The sequence below is a fragment of the Spizellomyces punctatus genome (assembly GCF_000182565.1).
Source record: "Spizellomyces punctatus DAOM BR117 chromosome Unknown supercont1.14, whole genome shotgun sequence".
Taxonomy (NCBI): Eukaryota; Fungi; Chytridiomycota; class Chytridiomycetes; order Spizellomycetales; family Spizellomycetaceae; genus Spizellomyces; species Spizellomyces punctatus.
This window is the reverse complement of record NW_015971550.1, coordinates 273,884-287,636: the sequence shown is the minus strand read 5'-3', so window position 1 is coordinate 287,636 and position 13,753 is coordinate 273,884. Positions and strand designations below refer to the sequence as shown.

At 48.0% G+C, this 13,753-nt stretch overlaps 3 protein-coding genes across 3 annotated transcripts; 2 read left to right on the top strand and 1 right to left on the bottom strand.

Annotated features, from left to right (window-relative positions):
* Positions 1-170: 170 nt before the first annotated feature.
* SPPG_07069 (uncharacterized protein) lies at positions 171-4,613 on the top strand. The gene is made up of 17 exons (XM_016755249.1): positions 171-418; positions 479-569; positions 635-678; positions 759-808; positions 867-963; positions 1,078-1,151; positions 1,229-1,315; positions 1,379-1,515; positions 1,596-1,613; positions 1,686-2,081; positions 2,147-2,194; positions 2,250-2,605; positions 2,677-2,896; positions 2,957-3,229; positions 3,296-3,583; positions 3,640-3,858; positions 3,932-4,613. The coding sequence occupies exons 1-17, from the start codon at positions 303-305 to the stop codon at positions 4,361-4,363; spliced, it is 2,946 nt and encodes a 981-aa protein (XP_016605640.1). The 5' UTR covers positions 171-302; the 3' UTR covers positions 4,364-4,613.
* On the bottom strand, positions 4,531-8,116 carry SPPG_07068 (BUB protein kinase). The gene is made up of 3 exons (XM_016755248.1): positions 7,151-8,116; positions 6,923-6,998; positions 4,531-6,854 (listed from the first exon to the last, which is right to left on the bottom strand). Exons 1-3 carry the CDS (start codon positions 8,060-8,062, stop codon positions 4,579-4,581), a joined length of 3,264 nt encoding a protein of 1,087 aa, XP_016605639.1. The 5' UTR covers positions 8,063-8,116; the 3' UTR covers positions 4,531-4,578.
* Positions 8,117-8,917: 801 nt separating this feature from the next.
* Positions 8,918-13,561, top strand: SPPG_07067 (uncharacterized protein). The gene is made up of 4 exons (XM_016755247.1): positions 8,918-9,311; positions 9,382-9,494; positions 9,563-12,244; positions 12,308-13,561. Exons 1-4 carry the CDS (start codon positions 9,103-9,105, stop codon positions 13,411-13,413), a joined length of 4,110 nt encoding a protein of 1,369 aa, XP_016605638.1. The 5' UTR covers positions 8,918-9,102; the 3' UTR covers positions 13,414-13,561.
* The last annotated feature ends 192 nt before the right edge of the window (positions 13,562-13,753 follow it).

Sequence of the window (13,753 nt, the reverse complement as noted above, 5' to 3'; positions counted from 1 at the left end):
GTCACTTGCCAAATACGCCCATTCTTGTGCTTGCAAATCAGATAAAACCGTTGTGTATCGTCGAGCCGAAGTTATATTTATGAAAGATGCTCTTAGCGACCGATCCTAGTAACAGCCCATGATTTGATGACCCAACATGCGCGATACCCAACACTCAGCTGGGCGGTCGCTTTAGTGTTCCAAAACAAATGGCAGAGATTCTTGTATTTCAAGGGCCATTTATACCGTGTCTGATATCCTCTACCATCCCGTTCGTTTCCAAAAGTCTGTAAAATAGCCATTGAGACACTTCACGGACAACAATGGACGTTTCATCCCTCTTTGCACATGTTGATCACGTCCTCGTTGCCGAGTTTGATATCGACAAGGGGTCGTCGCTGTCCTACCAATATCCTCTGGAAACGGGGACAGATGTTCAGTAAGCTGTACACCCTGAACAGAACTATAAGGGCAAGTCGTAATATTCATTAATTTGTAGCATGTTGGCAGACCTTATGCTGCCGGATGGGGCGCACCTCCGGGAAGAGGACTGGACAATGTTCTTCTTGAATCAACCTATTATGGGTCAGGTGGGGATATATGTGAGGACACAATATGCGGAATATGAATGTATTAATCATGTGTGGGTATACAGGAGAGCGGGTCAGAGACGTTGACGTCTAACATACCAGATCACATGTATGCAAAAGAGGTTATAGAGTTTTGAAGCATCCGTATGTTGGGAACTGATATGTCATTTTTTTTGGACATTTCTCAAGACGGCATTCCCTTTTACCTGCTTCTGCGTACCAATACGATGCAAATCGCGGTATGATCTCCCAAGTACGATGCTCGCAATGTCCCGAGTCTTATCATGTTGTTGTTAGGATGGAGCACAATAGGGCCGGAACCTACCATCCAACTACAACTAGCTGAAAAATGTACGATTTGGGATGACCGATGCACGCAAGTCGTAACAGAATTGTACGTTTCTTATTGAGGTGCGCGTACGCTCTATTGCGAGTAGCGCTATGCGAGTATGACAGTTGAGCGAAAAATGCTGATTGGATCTCTGTACCGAAATTCATTTGAGAATAGTAACCTTTCAGAAGTGGAGTATCGTCGAAATGGACCGTTGTGCTCATATTTGTTTGTGCGGGGTCAAACGTGGGGTATGTGTTTTTGTGCACACATGTCGCTATTCAGAACCTTATATGATCATCTGAGACTCATAATGGTCAAAATTTAGCTATACGGTTTTGTTCGGAAGATGATGAGATTTATTTTCTCGATGCCATTGATCGGGTGTTGGATGGTGCGGTAGAAAACACGACAGGTATGTGAGACATGTGTTTAAATATTTTTGTTTATATATCATGGCTCATACCGTGTGTGGTAGAGCTCCCTCCGCCGCCTCCACAGGAACAAAACCGGAAACCTCTATTATATGTCCTTAATTTAGTGCGGACCAAGCATATCAGTGGTGTGAGACGTGGTGCGAGAGTCAAAGCCATGGCGATTGCGTCACGACACAATGTATGTTTCCTCCTTTAAGAGTTGCGCATTTTCAGCCGATAGTCAAACTCTCATGTCTTTTGTCTCATGTCTTGTGTTAGTCGGTGCATGCGTTCAAGGTGTGTAATACGGTCATGTTTCGTGGTGATACTTTTTGAATATTGAAATGCAAATACCTCTGGGGACGATAGCCACTACTACTTTTAGCATTGGACAAATATTTCACAACTCCCTCTATCGACGTCGTGACCGAACTGTACAAATCGATAAACGCAATGGACGTGTCACTCATGCCCCGATTATCGACTCTTGAAAAAAAGATTCTACGTGCTTCAGAGGACCGAAGTTTATTTGAGGAAAAGTTTCAGGATGCGGTAGATGGTATGCCAAACTCGCCTGGAGTGGATAGATTAATTCGAAGTGGTAGTGTGGATACGACGGCCAGTTTTGCGTCTGCGCGACAGGGGAGGGAGAGTGCGGTACCGCAGGATGGGCAGCCTGTTCTTGTTAGAGCTGGGACACAGACAAAACCGAGTAATAAGGACCGCCATTACTTTGAGACCAAAGTCGCATATGGTGGAATTAAGGTATGGTAAAACGGTTTATGATATATTTAGAAACGATTCTAAATGGGTTTTTTTCGTAAACATAGGTTCCAATACGAATACCACTCACGGCGTATTCAGAAGAAATTGGCGATGTAAGAAGCCCCTAGATTTTTGCATTTGGTTTTATATCTAAACTTTGGGCCACAGTTTAGCGTCTCAAAGTTTCTCAGTTCGTTTGGGCAAGCATCTGCCATCAACCCCCCACCCGGCCCCTCAAAAGACACACCTCCACCCTCCCTTCAATGGAAAAACGGCGCTCCATTCCACTGGCATCCCCATCTCGACAGCGGTCCCCAGACACATCCGATCATTGTACTCATGAACGCACTCTTGAGTGAGAAGCGGGTCTTGTTTTTGGGGGATAAGCGACCGAGTGGGGAGGTGGCTCATTATGTGCTTGCGGCGTGTGCGCTTGCGGGTGGGGGTGGGAGTATTTTGAGGGGGTTTGCGGAGCGGTGTTTTCCGTATGTGAGTCTAGCTGGTCTAGACTACCTTTTAGCCGTGTAAGTTTTGAATCTTTTTCCGTAACGTTTTTGAAGAGTTTTTGTTTTAACCCCATTTTTGTGTAAATTAGGCCTGGATATATTGCTGGTGTGACGAACCCTGTTTTTGAAGAGCAGCCAGCGTGGTGGGACGTGTTGTGCAATATCAATACGGGAAAGATTACTGTTAGTCCGCTTTTGACGGGTAGTGCGTCGAATGGGTTGCGGGATTCTACTGGGAAGGAGAGGGAGAAGGACAGGGATTGGATGCGTGCTGGGTCTTGGGAAGGGGATAATGAGTTTATTCAAGAGGTAATGTAGTGGGTTTGAAAGGTTGTTTTGGACCTTTTGCTTATTTTTGTTGTTGGATAGGCGTTATTGGCGGTTCTTTCACATACAGGAGAACTCCACGTTCGACAGCGTTTTCATGACTATATCCGACGGACGGTGGACGTGTGTGCCGCGTACGAAATTGACACATTTGGCACGTCAAGTATTGCTGTATTGGGACACCATGTTGAGCATGCTGAATTGGGGTTTGGCCCCTTTTTCAATGACTCGCTACTTCGAAAGCGGGAGACGTTCATGTTGGGGAATCGGATTGAAGGATGGAGGCAATCAAAGAGTTATCGAAATTGCCAGCAGGTGTGTTGTAAATAGTTTTTGTTACATGGTAATGATATCCAATTTGTTCATGCATGTTTTTGATAGGATTTTCAAGTCTATTTACACCGGCGAGCGATAAAATCTCTTGATGTTCGATACCTCCTTTCTGCCCTCCGATCCCCGCAAACCATGATGGAACCCATTGCGATACGAACGTTTCTTGGATTACAGGATGCATTAGCGGGTGGTGATGATGATATGGTGATTGAGCTGTTGAGTTTGTTACCGCAGAGTCAGGGGGGTGTGTTCCCCATTGCGGTAGGGTTATTTCATGCAAGGTGGGAGTTACGGAGGGCGTGTGTGAGGTTGTTACGACGGATTGGGTGGCATAAGGTAATGTCTATCTTATCATATGGTGTATGGGTTTTGTTTTAATGAAGATGGTGTAGGTAGGACAAAAGTTTATTGGACACTTGAATGCGTTTGTGCAAGTGGTGTACCAGCGGATTCATGGGGAATTTTATCGAGGGGAAGTACCTCCCGGAGTGGATTTACTGCATGTCGAATGGAATGAGATTGGGTCGCGGGTATCCTCCATTGAAGGGTTTTTGAGACGGGATTCGAATGCCAAGACGCCTCGGAATGTTACGATGGATGATTCGCAAATGGTAAAGGAACACCTATCGTATTTCTTTATTAATTTCAATATTCATATTTATTTTTATTGTTTGGTTTATGCAGAAACCGGTACGGGAAACTACTCAACCAACACCCTCTTCACCACCACACCCCTCGACACCACCCCGCCAATCCAGCACGACACCCCCAACAGCCCTAAGCCCCGTCGTAAAAAGACTATTACAACAACAACAACAGAAACAAGAGCAATTACGAGCGAAATTGACGGCGTTGAAGGATGATGGGGTTTTTGTTACGGATATTATGAACCCAGAGTTTGGGAAGGAGTTTGTTAGGGATGATAAGGTTGAGGTTGGGAAGAATGTGGGTGAGAAGAGTGACGTAGGAAAGGGCGAGATTGGAAAGGGTGAGGAGGGGGCTCCGTTGGCTCCGAAACGGGGGGCGAGTATGCCAAAAGTTGAGGTAAGGAAATGCAAGAAATCGTACGTGATTTTTTTTTTTCTTATTTTGTTGGGGGATTTTTTTTTGGGTTAGGACGATCGACGACCTAGTGTTGAAATTTATGAAGATGAGATCGCCATTGAACACGACGATCGCGAAGACCAACAAGAACAGCATGAATTTGATGATGATGACGATGATGATCAGGGATCATTAGAGGATTTAATGACCTTGTACGGCGGAACCGAGTCTGACCATTCATCATAACACCCAACCAACAATTTTTTTAAAAAAAAAAACATAATCTATTATATTTTCCGTTCCGCAAGAGCGGTCCCAACCCTCTTAACCAACCCCCTCAAATTCCTACTCTTGGAATTCTTGACCAGATACGCCTCCAAAGCATCCCAACACTCTTGAACCTCCCCAGCACAATCCTCTCCCGAATTCAACAAGGAATGAAACAACCGATTCCAAATGGGACACCAATACCTCTTGATGGGTTCCCTTAATTGAATGGAATCACTCGTGGTGGTGACTTGCATGTACTGTCCAAATAAAAGTACATGGAGGACACCAGCAACACCATACCAATCCACATCAAATTTCCAATCCCGATTCAAACTAGGTGCCTCAAAACTCGGATCAAGAGAATCTAAATCACATTTAAATCGTTGATGCGGTTGAAATAATTGGGTATCCACACTCGTTCCCCAATCCACCAATACAATGCCCTTGGCGTCCCATCCAGGCCCACCATAAATAGCATCCCATTCGGGAGACTCATCAAGTCGGACTAGGAAATTGTCCATTTTGATATCACGGTGAATAAAGCCTGCGGAATGGATACCAAGTACAAGTCGTAACACCCGGACCCCGAAAAACGCGGCAAGGATCTCGTCAAGGCCTTTAGTGCCGTACCCATACACAGGAGCACAATTGACGACATCCAATAATGTCCCATTGAAATAATCAAGGACCATGAAACTCGCGTTAGGGAATACGTGGCAAGAGTGGGGGTGGATGATGGAGGAGCGGAGGGTGGGGTCGATACGAGTGTGGAGGGTGAGGAGGGAGAGGTATTCCCAGGGTGTAGGTACAAAATGATGTTTAAGGGCATAAAGTCTCGCATCGTCTTCTTGGTCAGATAATGGATCCGTGTCATGTTCGATTAAATACACTCGGCCAAAACCGCCTTGTCCCAATTTGGAAACAAGGGTGTATGGACCGATTTCTGAAAGGTCTGGTTCTGTTTTACTCGTTTCGAGGTGGGCGAGAGGTGTCGGTGTCGCGTGGATATGGAGACGAGGCCAGGTTTGTGTTCGGAGGTGAGCGGCGATAAGGGCTGTAATGGATGGATCAAAAGGGTCGCAGGGGTTAGGTACCTGGAGGGGGATTGTAACGGATGGTAGAGTATCCGACAAGACGTGTTCATCGTCACTGCTGGCAATCCGGACCCCACTGAGATCTTCCACAAGTGTATCGATATCATGGTTCTTTGGAACGGATCGTCCGATCCCCACGTCCTGTCGTGAAAGCACAATAGGCTGTCCTGCGAAATCAGAGGGAACGTCGTCGTGGTCGGTATGCTGAGAGTCATAACTGATGCTACTGAGGGTTCGGTCGCCAAAAGTCGCGAGCGTCATGACCGTGTGGCCATCGTCACCCGTGCGTCCAATGGTGCTAAGGAGGGTGCGGTCGCATTCATGACTCACTTCTGTGATGGGTGTCATGAGGTCGAGGCCGCGCATGCTGAAGCGGTAGGGACGGTCTGGGTGCGTGGGTTGAGTGTCATGTGTGTCTCCAGTGGTGGGTTGGTTTTCGTCCGTGTAGCGGCCGTGGTAGGGTGTGGAATGCGCCGAGGGCATGCCCAATCGAGAGCCACGCAAGTCTGAAGGTGGAAGGATGGATTGACAAGGCTCCTCGCTGAGGGGTCCGGTTCGGCTGTCGTCTCTGCCGTGCTTGACCTCGTCAACATTTGAGCCTTTGGGACGTATCCCGCGTGACCGTGTCATCCCAGACCGATCCTCCAAGAAGGGATTGTCATCTTCTTGTTTCTGTGTTGAGGTTTCCCTCGGCTCCTCCACTTGGTCCACAAAAACACCAATCGACGCATGTGTCCTCTTGTACACTTGAGCACTGATCGTCTCATCATCTTCCACATACAAATCTGCTTCTGACGGCCCCCCAACGGGTGCAACGGCTTCAGATTGGAGCGGCTTGTTAAACATTTCAAAAACGTCCGCAAGGGCGGCTTTGGTGTTGATGGTGGGTGACGGACAGGACTTGACTTTGGTAGAGGGCTGTGTGGGTGCAAGAGGGACGTTCTCCTGGTTCTCGGGTTCACGTGTACGGGTGGGCTGTGGTGATGAAAAGTTGCCGTATTTCCGTGCTCGACGCTCTTCAAATGAGAGTGGGCAGCCGTCCTGGTCTTTTTCATCCACCATGGCAACAATCTTGATGTCGCGTGTGGTATTTGCATCCTTTGCGGTAGGGTGGGTCTTTTCTCGCTCACTGGCGGATATTGTGTCTCTTTTCGGCGGTGAGCGGTCCATTGCCATGAGCACGGATGCTGTTGATGGCTCTGCCATGGGATCTCATTAAAAACAAATAAACAAGAAAGCATTGCTGGGAACGCGAAAGATTACCAACCTCCTGAAGCCTTGACATCTTTGGGTCGCAGCACTCTTTCTACAGGTCCCACTGGTGGGATATCCGATTCCGATGGCTAAAAAAAAGGAGAGATTGAGCTTTACTCAAAGCAATCAAACAAAAAAGAGGTTGGTGGTCCAAACTCGAGCGAGTCAACAGACAAAAGTATAAATCTCCCCCTCGAAACACTTTAACAACGACACGCCAGTCCGCAACCGACTTTCTTACCTCATCTTGATACACTTCAATCTTACTTCGGGTCGGAACCTGCCTCGCCTTTTTCTGTGGCAAGATGGCACCTGTCCAGCGAGTAGGTTCTCGAACGTTTTCTTTCCGTTGTGACATGGATGTTCCGTAGTCTGGCCACGGATTCGCTTGGGTACTTGTTGGCATGACGCGTTCAGAGAGGGCTTGGTGTTGACCTTCACTATCGCGGTATACCTGAAGCGTGCTGGTGGTGGATTTGGATGTTTGTGAGGGTGCCGAGAGAGCTGTCGTCCCACCGCGCCGAGCGGCCAACACGGGACGAGTCGAGGTAGATACGGGCGGGACAGGTTCCTGTTCTGGTTCTACGATCGGACGAGGTAGGTTTTTGAATCCCTCGTAACGGGCCTTTAATCGCTCGAGAGGGCGAGCACTCCTATGGATGCCCAATAAAAGGATTTCGCCGGCCTCGTCAAATCGTTTCATGGCGACCATGAGCTGCGCGTATTCTTCGTAATACGCGGCGAGTTCTCCACCAATTTCATTGACGCTGAGGTACTTGAAGACTTGAACGGGGTCTTGAGCCTGACGAGCGACGCGCAGCCACATCCATAGGTATCTTGGATCGTTCTTGTAGCGCTCGTCGCGTTTGAATTTCCTGACGGTTGCTTCGAGGACGAGGCCAAAGTCTGGGTGGCCACTGGGATAATGTTGTTCTAGGAATTTGAGGTAGCGGTGGTAGGGATCGAGCGGGTCGAGTGTGCAAGCGACGAGGAGGTCTGCTTCGAGGGCGGCTCTCTGGTGTTCAATGTCGCCCTTGTTGAGCATGTTGGCGAGGACTGCGGCGCTGCGCCCTGCTTTGACGGGGACCACATTTTCCTTGTGGTGCTCAAAAGCGTCCATGGACAGGATGGCTTTTCCCTCCGTCTCGTCCATTGCCAAAAAGAAGGAGGCCCTGTTGGTATGCCAATGCACACACACACACACACACACACACAAGTAAAAGCAAGTGCAGACCAGTTCGGACAGATTGTAAAGTTCGGACAAGCAACACAAGCCATTCACGAGGTATCATGTGACACAACCTATATCACATGATATCACATGACACGACGGAGCCCGCGGGCGATCGACGAATGGATGGAGTGTCTGTAAAAGGGAGAGATTTGGGCCCTGAAACGAGTTAGGGTGGGGGGAGGCGTTTCATTCCTGCCGCCGCCGCCGCACCTGGCCCCGTTCTCGTCTTAAGGTTTACCGCATGGAAATGTCCCAGATCCCTATCCCGTAATCTCATATCGATATGATAAAATGTATAACAAAATGCCAAGTCTACAAGAAAAGGAAGAAAACCAATATAGAGAGTTTAAAACTTTAAAATTGCCAAGAATGAAACAGTTGGAGACAGAAAAGGGAGAGAACTGTTACAGAGAGAGAGAGAGAGAGAGAGAGAGAGAGAGAGAGAGAGAGAAAAAGCCAAGAAAGAAAACGATCCAAAACATGTAGGGGAAATGAGTCTAATTAGGAAAAGAGACGTTTGCATACAAGTTATTCACTCTCTACTACTTACTATGACTACTAGTACTCTCTCTACTATAATAATAATAATAGTAATCATAAAGAGAGAAAGAAAAAAGAGCCAAGGTTTCTCTCTAATATGCGGCCTATTTGAGGGTTTATTATTATTATCTTTTTTCCCACACACACACAGACAAGTCGCGTCATTTACAGTTATTATTTATATAAAAGGAGGGCAAACTGCATTTCCCCATTTTTCTTTCTTCTTTATTCGTCTTGCTTTGGTTTCTTGGACTTTTGTACATATATATCTCTCTCTCTCTACATACGATTTCTCACTTTAGAGATTGTGTACATAGCCAAGTCACCACTACACACACACACATACATACACACACTAGCAAACGACAAACGAGTAGACAAAGGAACGAGCATCTCTCTCTTTCTCTCATCTCTCAAACATGGCTCGACCAAGAACACAACCCTTGGGACTCTGGTCTTCTGTCTTTCTCTCAAACTGGCTTTTTATCTGGATATTTCCCATCCTCGCCAAAGCAACGCACACTCCCATAAAGCAACTGCACTTTAAACTACGCAAGAACGAATCTGCGAGGTACAATGTGGACCAACTGGAAGCATCCTGGAAACTCGAACTCGCAAAGCCCGTTGCGTGAGTACACTGTCTACAAAGCCCTTGTAGTTTTCTCACTCACTCACTCACCCACTCTTTTTTTTCTTAGTGAACGATCAGTGCTCAGGGCCCTGGCGCGTGTGTATGGCAAGACGTATGCCCTCGTGGGAATCTACAAGATTGTCTGGGGAATCTTTACTTGGCTTTCGGCTTACTGGCTTTGTATGTAACAAGCGTTGCATTTTGTGCTCAACTCGCCAACTCAACCATCTCTCCCACTCTCTTTATAGTAAAGCAAATTATCAGCTTCATCTCCTCCAAAGCTCCCTCGGCAAAGGATGGTCACTTGTACGCAATGGGTCTCTTGCTTGCTTCCCTATTTAGCTCCATTGCCATTCACCAACTCTACGCTGAATGCAATCGGATCGGCATCCAAGTCCGCGCTGCAATGACCGGTCTCGTTTACCGCAAATCCTTGCGTCTCTCCCGCGTAAAGGGCGGTGCCGGCGATGTCATCAATATTTACTCGACAGACATTACCCGCTTGGTTGATGCAGTCACAAACTTTCACTTTTTGTGGTCCGCCTTTATCGAAGCTGCTGCCATTATCATTATCGCCTTTGTCGAAGTCGGTCTCTCTGCTTTCCCTTGCTTGGGCTTTGTCTTGTTGCTCCTCCCCATCCAAATTTATTTGGGTAAAAAGACGAGCACCCTCAACCGGAACCAAACCGCCGTCACAACCTCTCGTGTTCACATCATGTCGGAAATTCTCACGGCCATCAAGCTCATTAAATTCTACGCCTGGGAAAGTCCCTTTAGCGGAAAGATTGCAGACATTCGCAAAAAGGAAATGGGCTATATCCTCTCGGGAATGATTGTCAAGGCCATCAACTTTACCGTCGTCTTTGCCGTGCCCGTCTTTGTCGCGCTGACTTCCCTCGGAATGTACGTGGCATTGGACAATGTCCTCACCGCTGCCATCTCCTTTACCATCTTGTCCGTCTACAACACACTCCGTTACCCGTTCCTCATGCTGCCCTTGGCCGTGAGGTCGACCGCCGGAGCGTTCACGGCCGTGGTTCGTTTGAATGAGTTTTTGGACCTGGACGAAGTGGAAGAGCTCAAGCCTCAGACTCCGCCTCCCGGCTGCGACCTGGCCTTTGACATGAGCAACTGTGATTTCAAATGGGACGGCGTCGACACACCCGAACCGACGCTCCAGGACGTGACGCTGCAAATCAAGCGAGGAAGCAAGGTGGCCGTGGTCGGAGACGTGGGTTCCGGTAAATCGTCTCTCATTGCCGCTCTCTTGGGTCAAATCCGTCTAGTGGGCGGGCAAGGCTTGAAAATGTACGGAACCACTGCCTACATGTCCCAGGAAGCGTGGCTACTCAACATTACCTTGAGGGACAATATCCTCTTTGGCAAGGATTACGACCGCGCTCGGTACAAGGAAGTTGTCCGCGTCGCTGCGTTGCAGCGAGACTTGACATTGCTGATTGCCGGTGACAAGACCGAGATTGCCGAACGAGGTGCCAACTTGTCTGGCGGTCAAAAGCAGCGTGTTTCCTTGGCGCGGACCGTCTATTACGATGCAGACATTTTGCTCCTCGACGATCCCCTCTCAGCTGTTGATCAGCACGTGGGAGTTCACATTTTCGAAGAGTGCTTTGTAAAGTATCTCAAGGAAAAGACGGTCATTGTCTCCATGAACCAGCTCCAGTACCTTCCACGCATGGATTATATTGTCGTCATGAAGGAGGGCCGCATCGCCATGCAAGGTACCTTTGACTACCTCATGGCCAACCACCCAGAATTCACCGAATTCTGCAAGTCGGTCGCTGTCCCAGCCTCTACCGAGGGTGTCGACGACGAGCCCGGTGTCCCCATGAACAGCCCAGAGTTTGACATTCCAGAGGAGAAAACGTACCAAATTGAAAACGAAGATAATCACTTTTCCAACAAGACGCTCGAAATCCCCGACCCCAAGCACATGATTGAGCTCAACCAGCTCTCGGTCGTATCGCGGAACCAGCTCTCTGTCAAATTCAAGGAAATCAACGAAAAGACGATTCGAACGGAAATTGAAAAGGATGCTGGCACAACCATTCGGAGTATGGGCTCTGGCCACGATTTGGCTGAAGCGGTTCGGAGAAACGAGCTATCCGTGTATAGCATGAACGACGTGGAAGGTCTTGAAGATGTCATGAACGCACGCAAGGGACAGCTCGTTCAAGAAGACACATCGGCTGCCAGCACTGGGTTTGGCGATTTTGCAAAGTACGGTCGGGCAGGTAAAAAGGACGGTGCTGGACCGGCGGTCACCATTACGGTCATTTGCTTCTTCTTTGTTGTCCATGGTATCCGTATTGGATCTGACTATTGGCTTCGTCTGTGGGTTCCCCGTATTGGTGGATTCACGGATGCAGTCTACCTCGGTGTCTACGGTGCGTGTACCATTGCCTTTGCCCTCGGCGTGTTGAGCCGTGGTCTCCTCTTTGCCTACGTGTCCACCCGTAAAGCCACCGATTTGCACGACAATATCTTTGGTGCTGTCATTCGGGCTCCCATGTCCTTTTTCGATGCTACTCCTCTAGGCCGAGTCTTATCTGCCTTTTCAAAGCACCAACTGCACGTTGACGACACGCTCCCTGACGCTGCCATGCAAGGATTGCAGTATGCACCGCTTGGATTGGGTGCGCTCATTCTCTGTGCTGCAGTCGTTCCATGGAACTGGGCCCCGTGTATTGGTCTCGTTGTACTGGGTGGTATCGTCATCAAAGTGTCTACCCCTGCTGAAACAAAGACAAAGGCGCTGGAAGCCATCAGCAAGCCGCCCATTTTCAACCATTTGACGGCGACGCTGGAAGGCTTGTTTTCGATTCGATCTTACCATGCTGAAAAGCGATTTGATGACATGAATTTGGAAAAATTAGATGCTAACCATAGTGCCATGATGGCAGCCATGAATGGTAATGTTCACAAGTCAACATGTTTGCAACGAGACGTTGTTAACATGTCTTTCTTTTTTTTAGTTCGCTCGTTCCAGGCTTTGTACCTAGACTTTTTGTCGTCGTTTGTCGTTTACTTTACCGCCTTCCTTGTTGTCGTTTCGCGTGACGAGGGAGACATGGCATCCATTGCCGGTCTCGCGCTGTCTAACGCGCTCCAAATGCTCGTCTTTGTGCAATGGACGGTCCGCATGTGGGGTGAAGTCCAATCTCAAATGTCTTCAGTTGGACAATTGGTCTACTATGCCCAAGTGAAGCCGGAGGCACCCGCAGTGGTTCCCGACAATCCTGTCCCAAAGAACTGGCCAGACCAAGGAAACATTACCTTCAAGAATGTTGTGCTTCGGTACAAGGAAGGCGGCGTGGATGTTCTCAAGAACATCAACCTGAATATCAAGAGTACCGAAAAGATTGGTATTGTGGGCCGAACGGGGAGTGGAAAGAGTACGCTTTTGACGGCCCTCTTGCGTATCGTTGAGGTGGCTGACGGGCAAATTACCATTGACGGCGTGGACGTGAGCAAAATAGGACTCAACGATCTTCGATCGAATATTGCGATTATTCCCCAGGAACCCGTCCTCTTTGTCGGTACAATTCGGTCCAACTTGGATCCGTTTTCCAAATGCACGGACGAAGAAATCTGGAAAGCCCTCGATGCCGTCCAATTGGGCGACAAGATCCGTGCCATGGCAGCCAAACTCGACAGTGAAGTCATTGAAAACGGCAAAAACTTTTCTCTTGGTCTTCGTCAATGTGTCTGCATTGCCCGTGCCATTTTGTCCAAATCCAAAGTCCTTGTCTTGGACGAAGCGACTGCCGCCATTGATTCCCGCACGGACGCCATGCTCCAAGACACGATCAAAAAGTCTTTTGCAAACCTCACTGTCCTGACGATTGCCCACCGTCTCAACACCATTATTGAATCAGACCGTGTCCTTGTGTTGGATGCTGGTCAGATTCTAGAGTTTGATGAACCAAAGAAACTACTTGATAAAGAGGGCGGTGATTTCCGGAGTTTGGTGGAGCAGACTGGGCCGGATGAGTATCGGATGTTGTATGGCCTTGCGGAGCGGGCACATGAGGAGCGTGTAAGGCGGGCGGATAGCACTACTACGTGTATTGTGGAGTAGAAGATGGATTATTGAACGATTTGGATAACAAACAAGTTTATTATGGGAAAGATGTATAATTTATAAAATGGGGGAATTTGTATATTGGGTTTGTTGTATGTGTTTAGGACATTCTAAATATATACTAGAGTTGACTTGGTTAAAAGGATTTTTGCACACACTAGTGTTTCTTTTGAAAAATCATCCAAAGGAACATGTTAAAAGATACTTACGAGAATGCCGCGGGGTTTGTTCCCACCATAATAAAAAAATTAAAGATATAAACTTTCTTTTGCCCTTGTCGGGCAAACTTGCACTAACCTTATAGTGACTACGCCACTAATTACTTATCCCCCTCAGA

What these genes read in the sequence shown, in the direction of transcription:
- SPPG_07069 (XM_016755249.1), top strand. Translation starts at nt 303, where the DNA reads ATGGACGTTTCATCCCTCTTTGCACATGTTGATCACGTCCTCGTTGCC. An exon ending in ATCAACCTATTATGGGTCAG is followed by an intron (nt 570 to 634) that starts GTGGGGATATAT and finishes GTGGGTATACAG; the next exon opens with GAGAGCGGGTCAGAGACGTT. An exon ending in ATTCAGAAGAAATTGGCGAT is followed by an intron (nt 2,195 to 2,249) that starts GTAAGAAGCCCC and finishes TTTGGGCCACAG; the next exon opens with TTTAGCGTCTCAAAGTTTCT.
- SPPG_07068 (XM_016755248.1), bottom strand. Translation starts at nt 8,062, where the DNA reads ATGGACGAGACGGAGGGAAAAGCCATCCTGTCCATGGACGCTTTTGAG. An exon ending in TTGAAGTGTATCAAGATGAG is followed by an intron (nt 6,999 to 7,150) that starts GTAAGAAAGTCG and finishes CCTTTTTTTTAG; the next exon opens with CCATCGGAATCGGATATCCC. An exon ending in AGATGTCAAGGCTTCAGGAG is followed by an intron (nt 6,855 to 6,922) that starts GTTGGTAATCTT and finishes ATCCCATGGCAG; the next exon opens with AGCCATCAACAGCATCCGTG.
- SPPG_07067 (XM_016755247.1), top strand. Translation starts at nt 9,103, where the DNA reads ATGGCTCGACCAAGAACACAACCCTTGGGACTCTGGTCTTCTGTCTTT. An exon ending in GAACTCGCAAAGCCCGTTGC is followed by an intron (nt 9,312 to 9,381) that starts GTGAGTACACTG and finishes TTTTTTTCTTAG; the next exon opens with TGAACGATCAGTGCTCAGGG. An exon ending in CATGATGGCAGCCATGAATG is followed by an intron (nt 12,245 to 12,307) that starts GTAATGTTCACA and finishes TCTTTTTTTTAG; the next exon opens with TTCGCTCGTTCCAGGCTTTG.